Below are 21,298 nucleotides of genomic sequence, written 5' to 3' on the forward strand. Positions count from 1 at the left end.
TGAAAATACCACTCGGCCTTGCAAGATCTACCTCACAGCACTGAACACAGTCTATCCCACTGGATCATTGTAGCAGCACAAAGGGAAAGGAATTGGAAGCCAGGTTCTCATGTCTATCTAATTTGATGGTAAAATGTAGGTTCAAATCGTGCAGCGAAGCACTGCAATGCACTGCTGGTTGATTCTGGTAGACTGCCAGGATCATCTTGAGTTTAAGCTGATTGCTATGGCACGGAAGTTATGAAGTTATGTAGATAATCCTTCTGAAGCTGCAAGAACAAAAGTTGTGAGTGGAGAAAAACAGGCTGCTTCAAAATTCTTTTCACCGACAGTCGCTCATTGTTGGTAGATGGAATGAATTAGCTTACAAATATGAATTCCCACATATTGGTGGGATTGACCCTACAGTTTTGCAGTCTCAGGATCATAGGAGCACAGAGCTGAGCTTTATGGAATTTTCCCACAATGCATTTTTAAATCATGCCATATAATTCTCAGCATCAGAGACCTGTAATTCTCAGGACCAAGACCTATTTTTAAATTCCCAAATGAAGTCAATGTAACACTTCCTTTTTAAAGTTGTCAAGCTCTGACTCCTTTCACTCTAGTAAATTGTAAGTGACTCAAGTTCAACTGACAGAGCTTAACAAGACCTATGGACCCTTTCAATATATTTGACTACTTGACTGTCATGTGTGCTCATCAGTTCTAAACAATGGAGTCAAAAAGGTGACATAAAGCCACCAAAGATTTGTCTCAATCAGCACACTGATGTCATAGATTAGACTTGCCAAATGCTCACATAGTTTATCTTTGGAATGTTATTATAAAAGCAAATTCTAAAGAGATTTTACATCTGACTATGCAGACATACATAAATACAGACCATGCACAAATAACATTGGCAAAACAACGGGACCTTGTAGACCTACATATCAGCCTGAAGGCCTTTGAAAATGTGTTCCCTCATATTCTAGTGATAAATTTGCACTAACAGTGTTTCTTTCCAAACAATTTTGAGAGTGCTGTACAATTTCCTGTAATATAAAAATGCACTTTGGGATGAGATAGGAATTACAATTAAGTATCTTCTTGCAAATTCAATGAAGTAGAAAGTCAGCTGCTTCAGACCAAAGCAAGAACAGGCAAACAGCAGTAGCATATCTACTCACAGATTTTAAGGCCAGAATGTACCATTATGACCATTTATTCTCAGTTCCTGCATACACACTTTGGGTAATTTCCTATAGCAAATCTATCAAGTCCATAATAATTATGAAGCTGTTAAGCATGTGATAAACTTGAAACAATAAGCTTACAATAAATTTATGATACCTGAGTTACAGTTTTGCATAGTCTTTCTCTATAACGACAAAATTTCATTTTGTTGCACAAATAGAGATTTGGTTGCATAAATAGAGATTAAAGTTGCATTAGGTTGTATGAATGCAGATTTCCTTCACAGGTTAGGAAAAGTAGCAGGTGAAGATGTTTCAAAGATAAATTGTATAACCTCTCTAATGAAAAGTGTTCCACCTATAGTGGTGATTCAGAGCACCGAGCCCTCTTCTGAGCCAATCTAACAATACTGAAGACACTGTAATTACATGGTGTCAACCATGACACCATGTGCTATGCAAAAGGTAAAACCAATCCATGAAAGGTTTGGATCTCAGAAAAACTTTTTTGTAGTGCTGGATTTATATCTGTTGCTCCTATAAAGACCTACAACTGTAGGTAACTTCTGTTAAGAATCAATGGCAGAAGGGATAACTGAAAAGTGGGCACAGCTGCTAGAATCCTAATTCTATCTTCATGCTACTGAATAGTAAAAACTCACTTTTCTTCAGCTCAAAATCCACATCCTCAGGTACACATCAAGACTTTAGAGGATCCAATGGGAAATTCTGCATAAATGTCCATGCAGTAGTTATGTCCTTAGTGTAGGGTAAGCTCACCGAGAAACTTTGCTTTCCCCACAAAGCTGGGACACACCTCGTGCACACCTCATTTGAAAACCAGGCAGTACTGCCAAGTGCCATTGTACAGCCATAGTCCACAACCCGTTCTGTTTAATACTAAGTGTTCATATATAAGTATTCCCTATGATCCTAATGCTTGTGATAGTAAAATTAGAGTTTTAAATTGAGCTGTCATAGTAAGCTTTCTGACCTATTAATAGCCACGGAGGTCTCTAACAAGGAAGCAAACCAGAAATGGCAAGCTGTTACACAAGTAAAATGTTGATCCAGCTAACTTTTATTCTTAGCAAATTTATCAATACTGGTTAACAATACTTCCAACTAGTACAGGGCCTTCTGACATGACAAAATGAGTGTAACAACCCATTCTGTCAATACAACACAAATGTCATTTCAAGTGCTCAAAACCCACTAAGCTACCCTAAAAAAGATTGATTTATCTGCTCCAGTGTTTCTTTGGGGCAAACTTTTCTCACAACTGAAACCAATTAGTGGGCCTGGCACTTGTAGTGCAGAATGTAGGTCAGCATCAAGTAATAAAAAAGTATTGACTTTTCTCTGTCTGTAAGCAGCATGAAAGGGGTGCCATGGCCTTGTCGTATATGAAAAGAGCTCCATTAATTTCACTTATTTCAACCAGGGCTGTCAAATACTAATGCTTCTATTGCACTTTTCACACAAAGTACATTGACACCAATCCTGGCCCCAGTGAAACAAGTTTACAATATTTCAGTCAGTGAGAGGGGTACTATAATTTTTAATTCCCTGTTGTACATTTAGTCTCTTTAAGCAGCACTGCTTATAAGACCTATTGAGAGATATAAGCTGGGACATTAATAATGGCTACACACTTCTTCCCATGGGCAACAGAACCTATTTCTTGGGCATAGCTTCAGCAGCTAATTAGCCATAAAGTTCAGGACAGAGTTGTTTGGCATAACTCTGGTTTTGTGGCTGGTGGGCACAGACTGCCAATTTGCTTTCTGCTGTGGAGAAATACCCAAAAACAAGGAATAGGTCTTCTGTGACTTAAGGCTATAAAATTGAAAAGCTAATGTGTTAACCATTTGGGTCAACTAGCCCCTTCAAATAAGAGATAATAACAAAAGCCTGGATCATGCCTTAGGGACCGGATCTCATTGTGTCAGTGCAGAGGTATTGACTTCCAGGGAAAAGCGTGCCTAATCGGAGTTCCCTGCGCTACAGCGGACAAGTGACCGCTGCTGTGATGAAGGGGGGAGAATTACACCTTTCCCTATTCAGCTTGCCAGCACAATGCAGAGGAGGAGAACAAGGAGCCATCATCTATCTCCTCCTTCAACTGTCTACTACTGCTACCAATTATAAATCCTCTAAATTTTGTTCTTTTGGGTAAGTGCAATGAAATAACATGTGCTTCCATGAAGACTTTATGAGCTTCTCCATATTGTGGATTGACACAGCAGTGGTCAAACTGACCTAACATACTATGATCCTTTTCCCCCTCTATTCTCTGCAATTTCCCTCTTAAACTGCCTGCTTTTTTTTTTTTCCTGCAAGTGAAGTTTATGGTTCTTCTTGACAAGCTTGAGGGCTCTGAGTGTGATGTCTCATGCCCTAATTACCTCCTGCAAATGCAAACATCATCAACAACAATAAAACTCTTTGATTTAAAAAGAGTGGGTGACTATGGTAGAAGGCAATTTTCTACTTGCTTTAATGACTTTGTAAGTGCAAGTCTTACCCTTTGAATCAACTTGCTATTAGATCTTAAAATGATATTGTATAGCCATCATAAAAGGCAACTTTATGTGTTACGCTTACATCAGGCAAGTTTTTTCTACTTGTTAGTTTTAGTCTTTTATTGACATTATGATAATGTATTGTAAAAAAAAAATCAGGAAATTATGTTCACAGTTGGAAATCTAACAACACTATTTTAATATCCTATCTTCCAAAGAGAAAGAGAAAATATTAATTGCTATTTAATTTATGTAACAAACATTTCATTATTATTACACTTAAATTTTCATGGAGATTTATAACTATCACTGACTCTTACACATTTCGTCTTTTGGAATTATAAATGAGGAAACCAAACTAGTGCTTGCTAGAAATTATGAAAGATTTCTAATTATGGTTCATGAATTTGAAAAACCACTGATCTGATAATCACATATGTTTAGATACTTCCTGCGTGATGTGTCCAGTACAAGCAGTACAGCACTGCGTGCTCTTCTGTGACAGTCTAACATGGAAATTGTAACTCTATTCCTCCCTTTCTCTAATATTCTGAGAAAGAAGTGTTCTGCTACTAATCTGTGCTCAATGAAGTTTGCTTTCTTAGCTCAGCAGCTAAGCTGTCCTAATTTGTGCTTTGGAGATAATTGAAGATAACTGGCTAACACAGGTCAAGCTCTAAAACTTCTTGTCCTCATCTGAGCAAGGTAGGAGAGGGTGTGTTCTAGCCTTGAAAAGAGCCTGTTTCTACTCCTGCATGGTTAGAAGCAGTTTGGACAAAGGAACAAAAGCATATCCCACTGTATCCTTCCATAGCTGCACAAATTAAGCTATGACAGGACAGAAAATAATGATGCTTTTGAGAATGCAGTAGTTTGAGCCACTGTACAAGGAAAGCACAGATATTTCTAAACGAATAAGATATTTTGCAATAGCTGTGTTCGTTAAGGATTACAAATGTGTCAACCCTTACAGTGCTTTCTCACAAGCAAAGGCAAATTATCTCTTGGCTTTGATGGAAGTTTTGTGCAAGGAAGGACAAAGGAAAAAAGGGAAGGATTTGGTCCAGTGAATTACTTTTTCACATAAGTATTGCCTCTCTAAAATTAACCTGGGATCTGAAACTAGCCTGTTCTTTTTGTCATGTGTAATATAACCAGCAATGAAGATTTGTGGTCCAAATTTGCATTTGTTACATTTACTTAGTACCCGGCAGTCATTGTGGTTGCCCAAGGGGCAGAAAGGGTGGAATTCCCAGCTGTACCCTCTAAGTTCATTTATTCCACTTATTGATGATCTGCAAGCCAGACACTGTCTGGTCTTTCCTCCCAAACACGTACTAGCTTTGCAATGCTGTAGAAAGAAATATATTCTCGTTTATAAATAACTGTTCAGATAATGAATTTATTTATGTCTATAAAGCTAATCTACTGAAGAAGAATAGATCACCTTTATGTAGACACTTTTCCAGTACTTTTAGACATATTCAGAGCCAGCGTCAATATTAGCAGTACACTTTGCCACACAGAAAGTTACAGTGCGTGTTGTACCATACTTTAGTCAATGTTATGAAACAACGTCACCCAAATTCTTTTCTGAACGTCTGTATTTGGACCAAAATTGCCATAGATAATATTCTATTTTTTCAACTAATGTAGCCTTTTTGTTACAAGTAAATTAAATTAAGAAACCAATGTGAATTTCTCCGCAAGCTATTTCATACTTGGATACCCTTGAACTTTACTGAATCTGGGCTAAAAAACAAATGTGCAGTTGAAATAGTTCAGTAGGTATTCAGAATCCCAGGAGGTGTTTATTTGCTATTGTCTTGCAAATGTCTACTGCTTGCAGGGTATTTTAACAAAATATTCTTGAAGAGGGGAGTAGATGCTCATCTTAATTTATTTAAGTTGTGTAAATAACATTGTCAAGTATGAAAACACACTGATGAGTAATACATAACCCTTTTATGAAGTTATTAAATCTGAGGTGGGACTATGCCTAACACTACATTCTTGTGTACAGAAAAATATAGCGTCTTAAAAGCATCTTATGAAAAAGTAAAGGACATATTTTTATCATAGTATTTGTATTTTTAAACCCACTCCTTGTCCTGTCCATCACACACACTCTGCTAGCAACAGGACTTGTATTAGAAAATAAGGCACTTACTTAGGGATAAGTATCTTGATTTACGCCATTTATAAGCTGCCCCTTTCGTTGTCTAATCTGTTCAACCACAACATTCTCTTTCCAGCTGAAAATAAGCCAGTACCAAGTGCTGACTGCCAAGACAAACTCAGAACCACTTTTAACCTGCTGGACTAAAGCCAGAAAATGCTTAACCTGCCAAGATCAAGTTGCAACTATCTCTAACTTGCCAAAATCATGCCACTAGGAGGAGTTAAGGAGGAAAAATTCTGAGCTGAAATCCTCAAGTGAAAATATTTTTTTATCTTATCAGGTTAAGTTGTATCTGTTTGAAAAAAAGTTGTACTCATTTAGAATCAATAGTAATAATAAAAAAACACGTTGATTGCACTGTATTTGGCATATGCAGCAAAAACAGTATTCCAGTTAAATTTCATCTGTTTTGATGTTGTTCTGGATGATGCTTTCAAACCTGATTGCTTTCTGTCATGAAATGATTAGATATGCAGATCAAAGGAGAACAGTGGATGCTGTCTAGCTGAGCTTTAGCAAGGCTTTCAACACAATCACCCAGAGAATCCTTTTAACCAAGTTGGTAAATTATAGTCTAGATGTGCAGACGAATAGATGTAATAACTGTCTGGAGTATCAGATTCAAAGGGTAACAATAAATGGTTTGTACTCTAACTGGAACCTGGGTACAAATGTATTTCCTCAGGTGCTATCTTGGGACCTATCTTGTTCAATATCTTTATCGATGACCTGGAGGTGGGGATGGAACACGGTCTCATCAAGTTCATGGACAACACCAAACTAATGGGGTGCCATTGATACACTTGAGGGTTGTCACTCAGAGTGATGTAGACAGGCTAAAGGAATGGCCTGACAGAACCTCACAAAATACAGTATGGACAAATGCACCTGGCACAGACTAACCCCAGGAACAAGCAGGCTGAAGGCCGACAGGCTGGGTAGCAGCTGTGCAGAAGAGGACCTGGGAGTCCTGGTGGGCAACTAGCTAAACATGAGTCAGCAATGTGCCCTAGCAGTGATGAAAGCTAAAGAGAAAAACAGCTTTCCTGTTTTGTAAATATAAGCTACCTTCAGAAGAGACTGAAATGATCAAACAGAAAAAGGCCTTTCTCATTTTGCAGGCAGCTTACTTTGGAGATCAGCTAACACTAGAAAAACTTCTCATCTCCTATCCACTGTTCACAAACGTTCTCACTAATCAATAAATCTGGAACAATAGCTCTTAGGCTAATACCTATTGCTCTTTTTTCTGTCTGTATTTATTCATCTATGATAATATATCTTCTTTGTGTGTCGTATTTGTCTTCATTTTTGAGTGGCACTTTTTCTGTTGTGTAAATCTACCAGTTCTTTGATACAGTTCAGAAATAGCATCAGCAACACTGATTATTCACTCAGGTGCCTCAGATTTGTTTTGGCATTGACATGAAGCTAGTTCTGTCAAACTGCTGCCGATTAAGAAACTTCAGGGGGAGGAACATTTGATATTTATAGCCAAACATTATTTCAGATACAACAGTGTTCAGAAAAATGAAATGGATTACACATATTAGCACAAATTTAAAAAATAGATTGTTGAATACTTAAAAAACTAAAATCATGCTGTCTTGGTTCTGATATGAATACATGTTATATATATTAAATGTAACAACCTGTGCAAACATATTCTATGGTAGTACATAAGCAAAAGTTTATTTCATTTTTCAGCTGGATAACTTCCAAACTAAATTCTACACTCCGTTGTCCATGTTGAGGAAAGAATTTAGCTTTACACTTTCTTTAACATCTATGTCATTAATGTCTATGCAGAACTTTCAATGTATAGCTGAGTACTATTATATCTTATAAATGAACAGGAACTAGGAATTTTTACAATGTTTTATATGCTAATTTATTCATTGACAGTGTAGCAGCAATATAAGTTATACTGTAAAGTTTCCCATACTTCTCTGAGAACTTTGGATTTGACCTAAGGTGTTGAAATTCTTTAAACAGCAACACATTTTGGTCTTCCTCCTGCCAAAGGCTTGGGCATCTGCAAAAACTACAAATCATGCCAAACTCTTTGAGTGATATATGGAGGACCAAAATCCACTAGGAAATAAGCTAAGACCAACTCATTCATTTCATTTAGGTCCTTCAGTGGGATTTGAACCATCCAGCCCACAAACCATGTCTCATGAGATTGCAGTACACATCCAGCCCACAGTAATAATGATTCATATACATATATGTGTATATGCTTTATTGCTACCTTTAGGTGGATTAAAAGCAATATATCAAATTTTATATTTCTGCTTCTTTTATTAGCTTTCTAGCGCTTGATCAGCTGATAGAGGCAATAATGAAATGTTTTTTTATAAACTGGAGTTTGTAAGTCCTGTCCTGAGAATGTAATATTTCAAAAAATAGCCTAAGCTTTGGGGAAAAAACCAATTACAGAAACAGCATTAAAAATGCCAAGCACTGGGCAGAAGCAATTCTGGATCAGTTTAAAAAAGTGATTGATGAAACTCTAATCTGAGCTGAAGGAACAGTTTCACGACAAGCTGTGACCATTCCACACACTTCATTAGCTGCCATAATTAGCCTGGTGTTTCAATTTGTTAGAACTGGTGGGGACAATTTTACTCAGAATGCAAACATCAAAAAACAGGGTGCTTCAGACTTCAGAAGAGGCTGATGAGAAGCTTTTCTAGTCTCTGTTAACTAAAAGATTAATTACAGCTGATGGGAGGCTGTACTCTGATTGTCACTCTGTCTATGTGCATTACTTTTAGCATTAGAAGAAAGACATGGTTGACACTACACTGCTCAATCAAGCAGCTTCGCATTAGTGCACAAAGTCTGTTAATATGCAGTGTTTTTATTGTTTCTCTTCCCCCCCCCCAAGTTTGAGACTTTCATACCTAACAAGTTATACTTTAAAAGAGCAGGGTATTCAGTTGCTAATGATAAGTGCTTACGCTGTCATTCCTTCATACAACTACAGGTGAGAGATCCTAACAGATCTCAAAGCTACTGGCTGGGAATATTATTAGTTTCTGTTATCACAAAAAAATTCCTACTCAGATAGCCTCATTATGGAAAATAAAAACAATGCAGTTGTGAAACAGATACTGTGTGCATCACAGCCTTTATATCTTATCACCTTTACCTTAGGTGCTATTACCTCTGTACATTAACTCATCAAAGCTTGTAAGGTTATTTAAATGGAAGTGAAGTCTGAATTTGAAGTTCAAAGGTTATTCCTGAATAATTCCATAACTCTTATTCTAGAATATTAACACATGGTAGTACATCTACTCATAAATAAGTCCTTATGTGGGTATGCCTTTCAGTTTCCCTACATATTTTATGCTGAGATCAACAAAAACTATAAGAGAAGAAAGAATATAGTTTCTTATCTCTGTCATAGTGGAACCTCCTTTTAACCTGAGTTTATAAAGGGTATATTGAAACCAGCTCTTCATTGCATTAAATGAATAGACACTGAAGTGTACTCCAAAGTGAATATCATATTACTATTTAAAATGGAGCAAATGAGTTCGGAGTTGATTCATGATATAAATTTTAAAGAAAGAAGCAGTAGCTACTTACGTCAAACCATTAAGACAACAAGCAGTCTGTATTACTTACAGTCTCTCGTTTACTCCAGCATAAGTGCACAAAGCTATCTTTTACTGTGATTTTTCCTATTCAGGGAATGTAGATTACTCTAAAATCCATTTTACTGCACTGAAGTCCTACTGCTCTAAGAATAATCTACTCTTGCTCTCTGGAGAGATCATCAAAACAACAAAAACTTGCACTATTTCTCTCAGCTTGGTCATATACCTGTCATAATCTCTTAGAATCCATCCAGAACAGCTAATAACACTACAAATTATACAACTATTCAATCATAATGGGTCAGTGTGAAAAAATATGTCATTCAGGCATCATTTCAAGATACAACATTCTGTAGTCCTAAGTGTATCTGTTGCAAGAAGTCACCAGAATATGTGCTTCTGATCTTAGATTTAAATTTGCAAACTCACCAGCAATGTGCATGTAAAGTTGAGATTTAAAAGTGTCTATTTTTCTGTGAAAATGGATAACACCATTTTTCCTAGAACATTCTTTCTAAATAGCATTTATCTACATATTGATCATATTCATTATGGGCCAGATCCTTACCTGATGTAGATTAGCCTAGCTCTATGGATATACCTCACTTATGCTAAGCACTGAGAATCAGTTCTTATACCTGTATTTTTCAACAGTTATGTGGACTATGTAATGCTTAGAAGATTGTGAAAAGCTTTCTGTTACTTTCTTTCAACTCTGTTTAAGCAGCACAAACAAGGTCTAGGTATTATCAAATCATAAGTAGCTTGCTTTTGCAGATATGTTCCATAAAAAATTTTAAGTGGCTTCAAAATATAGCCTTTTTAATTCAATATTGTGGCAAATAATTGAATTGAGTTGAAATACATTATGTTTGGCAGATATATAAACAAAGCTACTTAATTCCAAGTATGCTGAACAGCCCATCCAAAACTGTCATCAAAAGGCAAGGCCAAGCACTTCCCAGTTTAGTGTGAGGATTTTCAATTCCAACAAACAAAATAATATCCAAATAGTGAACACCTAAAAACAATATAAACAAAACAAATCAGGTGTGACTTTAAACTCTACTGTTTCCAGCTCAACTGATTATTTTTTTGCATTAAAAACTCTGCCACAAGTTACTATAATGTAATCTAAGCATGTACTGAAGGAATTGGTCAAGATACTCTATTTCTAAAGTGTTTCTGATTAAACAAGAGGCTTTAAAATGTGTAAGCAATGTGTACAATAGGAATTATTTAGAAAATTAAAACATACATATATCTCCCTCAAAGAAATACTGGTTAAAGTTAGCCCTTACTAGAAAGAAAGATTTCTTTCATGCCACTAACATACAAGTAACATTATTAAATGAGGAAGGTAGGCAAAGCAAGACATTTATCATCCAACAGATAAATGACAGAGGATTGCTAGTTAGACAGTGTAATAAGTACCATCTAATTTTCTTCTTTGAATCAATTTATTCTTCAAAGTCTTGGATCATCATCAAGGGACTGCATTTTCCCATTGAGAAATTACAAAACTGAAAATCAGGTTTTATAAAATATTCAACTAGTTGCTGACAAACCCTTACAAATAACCACTAGAATGGATTTGATTAGAAGAATGGTGGCAGTATCTTTTCTTATGCAAATAACTGAATAGTTTGACTTTTCTCAGTCATTACTTTGCAGTATTCCCTCAAAACCAGACCCTGTAACTCACCAGTAACCTTCACCAGAAAGCTTTTCCAGCCTTTCTTTTCAGCCTTCCAGTTATCCATAGATTCTTTTCTGCATTTAGTTAAACAGTGGCCAGGGATACATTTTGTATATTTTAATTTGCTTCACAGTGTTTACCTTCTTCCTTCTACATCTAAGAAAATAATTTGAAAGCTCGCTGATAGTTACTAATCATTTGCATTACATATATCAAGAGTAGCATTTTTCAGAGACAGCCCAGCAGTGGTGACCTTAAGAATTTTCTCAAAGGAAACAATCTATAGCTCAAGAACTTTTCCAATGGGAGCTCTGAAAGTGATCTTCATAAAAAAAATGTATTTCTGTAAATATGACACAATCATTCAGTAAGGAATCTGGAAAAATCATTATGTCAACTGTCAAAAGTTGAAATTGTCATTTGCTTTCCTAGAAGACTGAATGGGTGCATCTTATAATGAGAGATATTTCATTCTAGTCCTGTGAATGAGAGGTAATGTCTGGTGTTCCCACTGCTGGATATGACATACTCCTGCCTTTTTTAATACATTTGCTTCTCAACAGCACATTATGACATTTACTAAAAAAAGTAAAAATTTCAGAAGTAGAAGTTGCAAAAGTGACTTTAAGTCATTTTTTGCTGCACAGTTTGAGACCACTTGCTTAAGCTGGTCTGTGATATTAAATCGGGCAAGACTGCTCTTTTTTTGTACTACTTAACCAGGTAGCCAAACACCTGAGCTCCAAGAAGCTTGCAGCTCTGAAGAGTAATGCTGTTGTGGGAATTGCCCTGTGTGGAGGCAGGGAATTACTCAAGTTGATTTTCACATGAAGATACAGCAGCATTTGGACTCAAAATGATTGTTCTGAGAGTGGAAAATATATCCTACAGGGCACAAAAGACAGACTTTCCAGGAATAGTATAGGATGTATTGTTGTAGAACCAGATCCTTGTGTTTAAATTATTTGGTTTGATGCAGGACTCAGGGTAGTAAGAAAAGTGACAGAAAGCAGCCTTATCTTGGAAACAGATAGTTGATAACTCAAACTAAGGGTCCATTTGGAGCATCTGAATAGATACATCAAGTCATGCCAGTAGTAATAATCATAGAGGAGCCATGTCATTGGCCAGGGATTGCTGAAGTGCAACACACTTTGGCAACAACCCTTATTATCCCTGACATGGCTCATGAGGAAACCGGTAGTGTAACAAGCAAACTCTTACAGATCATCTAATAATTCCCCTACAAAAGAGTCACTTCTGGCTGCCACATTATGTCAGCTCTGCATTGCCTAGGAAAACACATTGCAGTTGGATTGAGGAACTAAAAATCTGATATTCAAAATACATGCTAGCTCTTCTCATTGTACATTAGTAAACTCTGTCACAAAGCACACTAGTAAACATGGTCTTAAAAGTTTCAAAACATGTAGTAAGTTTGATAGTACAGGTGCACATTAGCCAATATCACACTGTGTTAGAAAATATTCTTGTGTAATTTTTTTTTCCTAATTAACATGAAAAGGAAACAAACAAATTCCTTTAAAAAATTGTCATGGAGTCACAATCTAAGAGAGAAAAAGTTTACACATACTTTATATCTATCTCAAGTCCAGTCGCTGCAAGGTTAGGAAAAATGGAGTTAAGGTGAAACGTAAATAAATTTCAGTATAATCAGGGATGGAAAAGCATGAATAGCGTATCAAACAACTCTGCCACATAATTACAACATCCACTAGACACGTGATTGTTGTATGTTGTTGATCCTACAAGGGGTGAAACTAATTTTCAAACAGAACAAATCACTTCCCCCTCCCACCCTATTTTTCCCTCGCAGTAATACTGTATGAAGATAAATTTGCTATGGAACCACAGGGCACAGTGGTCTCAGAAGAATGTGGAAGAAAATGGGTTGGCCATGGCCATGTAGAAGAGTCACACTCACTTTCTAAGGCACTGAGATTTTCAGGCCATATTACATTCTCCTTGTGGACTTTTCCCACATACCTGGAACTTAGGGCCCTACCTGATAATGTGATTCAATTTGGGCCATAATGTGAGCAACAATGAAAATCACAGAGACTATTGAACTTTCAGAAGCAGCAGACTATATAAAATAGGATGAATTCCTTCAACACAATAGGGATTCTCTTTTTCATCATAGAAAGTCCAAGCTTAGTGAAGTCCTGTGAGAGGAATTATGCAGTTGAGAGATTCCTAGAGATTGGATCCATCTTTATGGTAGAAAGCCAAAGAAAGTCAAAGATCAAGAAATTTTTCCATAGTCTGTTATTCCAGATAGGAAATTTCTGCCAGATCCTGGACAAAGAGCCAAATTTACACCTAGTGTAGATCAATGAAACTCTATACTTTGCATTATACTTATGTCATAACTTTCTTGATATAAACTCTGGTTTAAAATACATCCACACACTGGTGTTTATCTGTTATATATGTCATGATTTAATTAAATATTTCCGCAACTTCATATAATCTCAGTTGAAGGCAATTACTGTCCAACAAAACCGACTGAAGCTCTTGATTGTACCTCTATCTATACTGGCTGAATTTGAGCCTGTAATTCTCTGCCTCTGGTAACAAAGATGGAAGCAATATACTTTATGTAAGGAACAACTATTGCCTGCTCTAGTGCCTACACAATACAGTGTGAAAATGCCAGTAGTGTTGACTACAGCCCAATTTCTACTACTCCACCAAAACCAGAATTGTGTTGGTGGTGAATTACAAGGGCTATTTTTCCTAGCCTAGGCAAGGCCATGACAATCAGAAATATTTGAGCTTGATGTTTGATTAATGCTGGCAGTACTCTATAAGTAATTTCCACTCAACAATGTCTAATTATTTAATTATTTCCCATTATTAATGGAATGAAACAATTCAAAACAAACAGCCAGAATGACTGTTTTGCAGGAAGCTCATAATCATCAATTCATACATGTAGAAATATCCCTAAAATTATATTAAGCTGGCCTGTTGAACTTGAAAGGCATATTTTATCCCAATCAATGCATAAAAGTAAAATTATCCATAACTAAGGCATGTTTCTCTGCTGTACAGTTCAGCTGTAATGATCCCCACACACTGCACTTGCACATCAATTATGATAATCATAATCACGGTCGTTAAGCTGAATGTTCATTATTATCAGGATGCTGGTGACAGCAGATTCAATCATCGGGTGCAATGGGCAGGCAGTCACAGTCCCACCCAAGTTTCTGCAGACAGCGTTGTGCCACATTAAATCTATGATGTGTTCCACATCCCACTCCATTCCAAAAGCTGTAGACGGTAAAGGTCAACTTTATGTTCTGTGCAATATGCTTAGGTTCTCTAAATTAATTCTTTGCAGTACTAGGTATTTTTATGCTTTGTAGATAATAAAATTCTGTTTAGGGCCAAAATGCCTGTGCAAATAATGAAACAGTGATGCAGTCGTACTGTAATTCACCTATAATAAGGCATCAGAGGAAAGAATCTATCAGGAAGGAACATCTTAAAATGTCACATCCTGAATTTTGCAAATAAGAAAACATTAAATGCTGTCATTAAAGTCAGTTTTCTAAAATGCATATGCAAACTAATTCCAATACCGATTAAAGGCTGTAAGCTATCATTTCTGCTTCAGTAAATATGAACATATGTGAGTGTTTTGACAACTGAAAGATGATAGTTAGTGTATTTGATCCCTTGACTGTCCAGCTACATTGAAACCTATCATTGTAGATTAAATTCATAGTGACTGGTAAATTTTTTATATTGATACTTCTCACAAATTCTATCAAAGGTATTCCAAGGTATGTAGACATACGATATTAAAATATGCAAGCATTTTTATTTATAGTGGTTTACAACTGGGTAAACTAACTAGATTCAGATTTGCTAGAGGTATAGAATTTCCATTTCTTGTTTATTTTTTATGAAGAATTAGAATACAACAGTTTTTCCCTTCACTCAGAAACTTCTTTGAAGTGTAAACGGAATGAGATAAAAATTTTCAGATTGTAACCAGATGAAAAGAAGAACTATTAACTTTTCCTCACATATCTATGGTAATTATTATGTTTAGAGGAAGTCTATGTTAATACCCTTTCATTTTCCAGAAGAAATGTAATAAGGCAATATTTTTCATTGTTGTTCATTTTGCTTCTAAAGTAATTATATAATTTACATACTAATCTTTTTGTGACTTGAATTAAAATGCATACTTATAAACACATGAAAACCTCAGGAAAATACAACTAGGACATGCTCACGAACACACAGAGGGAAACTTTTTTATGTATAATTTTAAAAAAAGCCAGCTAATACCAGCTGATATCAAATAATACCTCAGCAGCTTAGAGGGGTCACTGATCCACTGACCACTGAACTGACTCTTTGGAAGAATTTACACAGTAGTTTGTCTTACCAGCAATGATTAGTGAAACTTCTCTAGTATAATGTTGTCAAAAGCTGAATATACATCATGGCAGGGTTATCAGCTATTCAGGTTGTAATAGAAGTTGTATTCACAAAAATATTACCTCATGGGAAACTCAAAGGAGGATTGTGTTTAGCAGACTAAGTGTTAAGCAACTATCTGATTGGTTTGGGTAATATTTTGATACATGCCTTTTAGCCTGGTGACTCATTAGAACAGGATAATTTTGTTCATAGCACTGATATATACAAAGTTTTAATATAGTTTAGAAATAAGAAAGTGACAGAGAGTTTCAAATTTAACAGTTCTGAAAGTATGACTCCACACCTGCCTATAGGACCTTTTCCATTAAAATATAGTGAAGGGCGTGGGGTGGGGGTGGTTCTGATGATAATGACCCATTAAAACAGCAGGTAGGTCATAAATAGCTCTTTTCTCCTCTTATCTCTCTGTTTGGGTAAGCAGCTCCTAACTGAAGCTTCATATTGATTTAGAATTGGGGTTGGAAGGCTGTATGTCATGTTGGGTTAATGTATACAGCTATTCACCTCCAGAGATTTAGGTTGAAATCTATCCAAGATCACAAGTAAACTGAGTTTAGTTGTTTCAGCTAAGGACACAATTTATATAATCTTATATATGTGTAATATGATATACAATGTAAATATCTTTACATTGTTTGATATCATCATCTGAGTCTGATCAAGAACTGCTAAGGACTGGAAAAGGAAGAGTCTTTACAGGACAAGATGAGTACCACCAATAAGGCTTTTAGATCATTTTTATATATCATACTTATGCTGTGGGACAAATTCAGATCTTTTTTTTGAATGTTGGTCTTTGTGCCTTTATTTGCAATAAGATTTAATTAATGTATGTTAAACCACCAAAATTTTACTCTGAGCTCATTTTTAAAGCTTGAAGATTTGAGAAAGAATTCTTTTAAAAAATATTATTTCTCAAATTAATATTCCTTGGAACTTGTTATGTATTTACAAAGGTTAAGTTTCTTTCAGGGAAATAAGTAATCATATCTTACAAAATCCCAGAATTGTTTAGGTTGGAAGAGACCTCTTGAGATCATCTAGTCCAAGCCTGCTACTCAGCTAGAGCAGCTTGACCAGGACCATGTCCAGTTGTGTTTTGAATACCTCCAAGGACAGAGACTCCACAACCTCTTTGGGCAACCTGTGCCAGTGCTCTGTCACCCTCACAGTAAAAAAATTGTTTTCTCGCATTCAGATGGAATTTCATGCATTTCAGTTTGTGTCCATTGCTTCTTGTCCTGTCACTGGACACTACTGAGACTGAGAGGAGTCCGGCTTCCTCTTCTTCATTCCCTCCTATCAGGTGTTTAAACACATTCATCAGATCTCCCCTGAGCCTTCTCTTCTCCAGACTGAAGAGTTCCAGCTCTCTCAGCCTCTCCTCATACAAAAGATGCTCCAGTCCCTTAACTATCTTTGTGGCTCTGTGCTGCATTCTCTCCCAAGTCCATTATCTTTCTTGTACTGGGAAATTTTAATGTGATTATGATACCCAATACAAATAGAATTAATGCAAACATTACCCAAACTCATGTTAGAACATGTTCTGAGGAAAATTACCTCTTGTAGCACCACAAAATCAGAAATATATGAGATGCTCCTGACAAAGCAGGCAGTTTAATGAGACTATCTTAAAATAAAAACAGCTCTTCACTAATTTTTAATTTTTAATTTTTTCTTTTCCAAAGAATGTAAGCAGTAATATATTTTGTTGTTTTTAATCAGGTTTTGCCATAATTTTCTGAAGGTTTATCAATGTGCAAGAGTAAATATGCAATCTCTCTTAAATCAGAAAAGGCAATACAGAAAGAACAAAACTTTGCAAAGCTTATATAAACAAAGCTGTACTTAATCAGGCTTTTAAGTCCTTACCTTCTAGGTGGGAGAGGTGTTGAATTTCCTCAAATTGAACTTACCAGAGAGTCAGGGAAGCCTGACATCTCATCACATCAGCTCTATGTGATTTTGTAACATGCTAGAAAGATTCTCATAGGATTCCATGATCTCTGGATCAGGCCCAAATTCACTTAGTTCTAATACAATAACAATCCCAAAAAGTAAACTATTCTTTAATTTTTGCAGTGACTTACCTTGTCTGCTACCCACTTCTTAGGCTGTACTTCTCGGAAGTGTTTAACTCCATAAGTTTCTTGGCCATATTTGCCTGACCTATGAATTGATGGGTCATACTTCTCATTTTTATGATATGAAGAAAATGGCAGAAATCTGAAATTCAAGAATATTAAAAAATCAGTTATGCTCTACTCCAGATGCCACAAGATTGATGTAAAACACAGATGCCAATGCTACAGGAGGTGACATGGACACACGTGTCTGCTATTTTCCACTATGTTCTTAATGTTCCCCTTCAGTATTGTGAGAGGATTACTGCAATTTCTCCTATAGCTGCCTTTAAATTAAATTTGGAGCAAAAAGATAAAGAGTTTCAACAGGATAAAATGAAGACTTTCTGTACAAAGATATAACTTGCAGTGGTGTGATGTGAAGAGAGAATGAGCAGGGTTCAGTTTGCTGGGATGTGCATGTTGACACCTAAGGTCTTAGCAGGCAGTGCAGTCTGTGCCAGCTGTCAGTGGCAGGCATGCACCATGCAGAAGTACAGAACTCATTTCTGGAGAGCTTGCATCCACTTTAACAGTCATGTAGGCCACTAACACATAACTTCAACCTGATCGTTCCATCAGGATGGAAACATTTCAAGGATGTCAGCCATATAAGCATAAACCAAGGCAAATTTGCACCAGAAGGAATCCTCCCTGTACCTTAAACTAGGTATGCATCCTCTTATATCTGTTAACCAAAGCTAAATAAACCATACTCTCATTTAGCAGAATATAAAATTATATAAATAGTACTGGTGACCTTTGCATGTACTGGCAGACCACAAAGGAAAGAAAGAATTTCTTCTGAATTCACAAATTATGTCCTTTACTCTCAAGTTATAATTATGTCCCACTCAGCGATCTTTTGGAGGCTGATTCTTTCACCTTTGGTCATACTGAGGGTGGACGCCCTGCTTACATAGTGCCACTGAACAGTGAAGCTCCAGCTACCCACTTTGGGCATGGAAGATGTTTTCAGATGGACGTCCCTAACTCTCATGGAGAGCTACAGGTTTTCTACGTAGGTTCCACAGCAAACTGTATGGAGGAAGGTGAAAGACATCTTACATATAAAGGATCTACAAGAGACCCTACAAAGATGTCTTAGTTCCATCTATTTTAGTTTGCAAAAGAGTTATGAGAGCAAACAGGTACATTTTAATATAAAGTGAAATCTTGGGAATTAAGCTTATCATTGCTGGTGTTCTGAAAAAGCAACATGCATTCTTTATTCTACAAGTGCAGGAAAAAATATTATACAGTAAAACTAGAAATATGTGCTTCAGAAGTTTAAAACATCACTTTAACTGCCATGACAACAGGTGTAGTTAATTAAAACCTTTTCCTAGTTGAAAGCTTTTCAGAATCCAGAGTCCCTATAAGAGTTAGACAATCAAAGTTTTTGATAAAGGGGGGGATTAAAATACCTTTCTTTGTCTCTCAGCTGATAGAGACTCAGAAAATTTTTTATTTGGACTAACTGATCCATCGGCCACTATTTGAGTGTTTGTTTTTTTAAATTACATTTCTTTCTTTCCACTTCATAAAAAGAAACTATTTTAGAATCTTGCTAGCTATATCAATTTATTCTATCAAGTATCACAAACAAATGTCATGTAAAGTTAGTGAAATAAAAACACTGAGTTAGCAGACTTTTAAATTATACAAAGCTATAGTAGCATGTGTATACTCATGGGAAAGGACACTCTCACATAAGACAGATTATGGTACTTGTAATGCTAATTTGCACATGGGATGGACATCACACACACACAAAAATTAATGTGGCCCCAGTGTCCCAGAGAATGCATTGAAGGTGCTGTGAGCCGGCTGCTCCACTTGCAGTTTTTATCACTTCTGAATTGCATTTTAATAGTACATTTTTCTTTTGTTCAGACATGAAAGAAAATTGGCTTTCTCAGGGGACTGGGTAGCTGAGAAGACAAGGCTAGCAGTTTAGGGATTTGCCCATATATGCATAGAATTTAGTTGAGCCATAGCATTCATAATTCAATATGAATACGAGGTCTGTAAAATTTATACACAGAATGGCAAAAAAAAATTCTTGAGGAAAGTAGAAGATAAAGTAAATTACTATAGTTTTCCCTATAAAATTTCCTACACAGAGGTTTTGATTTTACTGTGGATCAGTTAATTTTTGTCTTTTTGGGAAATGAATACTCAAGGTAATCTACATTCTACCATGATTCCAAACAAAAAAATACATTTATTGTAACACTTTAAGACACAACTAACAGTATGTTCTACATGTACTTTAGCACAAATGTGATCTTCTGCATTCTGCTGCATATCTCCTCTAAGATCATTAACTGGGATATGTGCCATACAGCCTGGAATGTATGTCTATGGCTGAGTAAAGAAAATTAAATCAACTATGAATTTTTGAGGAAGAACATTGAACAATAAAAAATATTAAAATTGAAATGAAAGAACATTAAAAATATAATAGGTTATAATGATATAAGGTAGTCTAAAGTAGAAACTTTGGGTTTGTTCTTCTGTCTATAGTTCTGCTGTCAGCGCCAGGTGGGCAGATCCTTATAGCTGTAACAATCTAACTACAAGAAAGAATCATATGCTTGAAAATTCAATGTCTGTTTAAAGCAAGTAAGAATTTTCATTACTCTATGTGAATAAGTAATTAAAAAGAACATTAAAACAATTTTTTGTGTTAAGTAGGGTAACCAAATGAATGGGAGTCATACAAAAGTCATTATACCCCCACAACCAATAATAATAGTAAAAAGCAATAGCAGTGCAAAACACTTCAGTAATGGTATTGTGTTCTGTAGCTCTATATATACACCTGACACAGCTTTTCCCCAAATTAATGACAGTATGTGCTCTGAATGTGACAGAAGATAGTGATGGAAAGAGAAGAAAATTAAATCCAGACAATGGTATGATGCCATTATCAACTGCACGAGTTTAGACCTCAATAGTTTGGGGGTTTTTTTCCCACAGAAAACTCACGCTCAGGATTCTTACATCTGGGTTTCAGCTTTTCCTTGTGATTTAAGTGTAAATTCAGAAATTCTTAAAGGTTTTCAGTAAATATGACAGAGACAGAAGTAGCAGGATCAAAGAAGAATTAAATTCCATATTGATATTATATCGTGCCATAAAACATAGTCAGTACAAGCTGAGCCTTTCCAAAAGTTGATGATTTAATGGGAGGTGAACTTTCCCTAAAGAAATAAATTTAAAAATGAAAAATTATTTCATTTCACCCGCCACAAATGCTTAAATGAGAAATATGCCAAAGAATACATTCAAGACAGGGGGAAAGAGTTGGAACCAAAAACAGGAAACTATCTCAGGTGCTACAAATAGCAGCATTACACAGACACAACCTCAAGGAGGAGTAAGAGCAAAGCTGGTAGTGTCACTGGTAATGAAGGCCAGCTGCACTGTTGCCAGGACCACACTATGTTGAACCTAATTAGCATTAAAAGACCTAGAAGCCTTGAC

At 36.1% G+C, this 21,298-nt stretch overlaps 1 protein-coding gene across 1 annotated transcript in view; it reads right to left on the minus strand.

Annotated features, from left to right (window-relative positions):
• SPATA17 (spermatogenesis associated 17) overlaps nucleotides 1-21,298 on the minus strand; it is a 95,955-nt gene that overhangs the window by 5,801 nt on the left and 68,856 nt on the right. The window contains exon 9 of the mRNA XM_069800116.1: nucleotides 17,774-17,909. Coding sequence (XP_069656217.1) covers nucleotides 17,774-17,909 — 136 coding nt within the window. The remainder of the gene's footprint in view (nucleotides 1-17,773; nucleotides 17,910-21,298) is intronic.

The sequence above is a fragment of the Haliaeetus albicilla genome, chromosome 13 (assembly GCF_947461875.1).
Source record: "Haliaeetus albicilla chromosome 13, bHalAlb1.1, whole genome shotgun sequence".
Lineage (NCBI taxonomy): Eukaryota > Metazoa > Chordata > Aves > Accipitriformes > Accipitridae > Haliaeetus > Haliaeetus albicilla.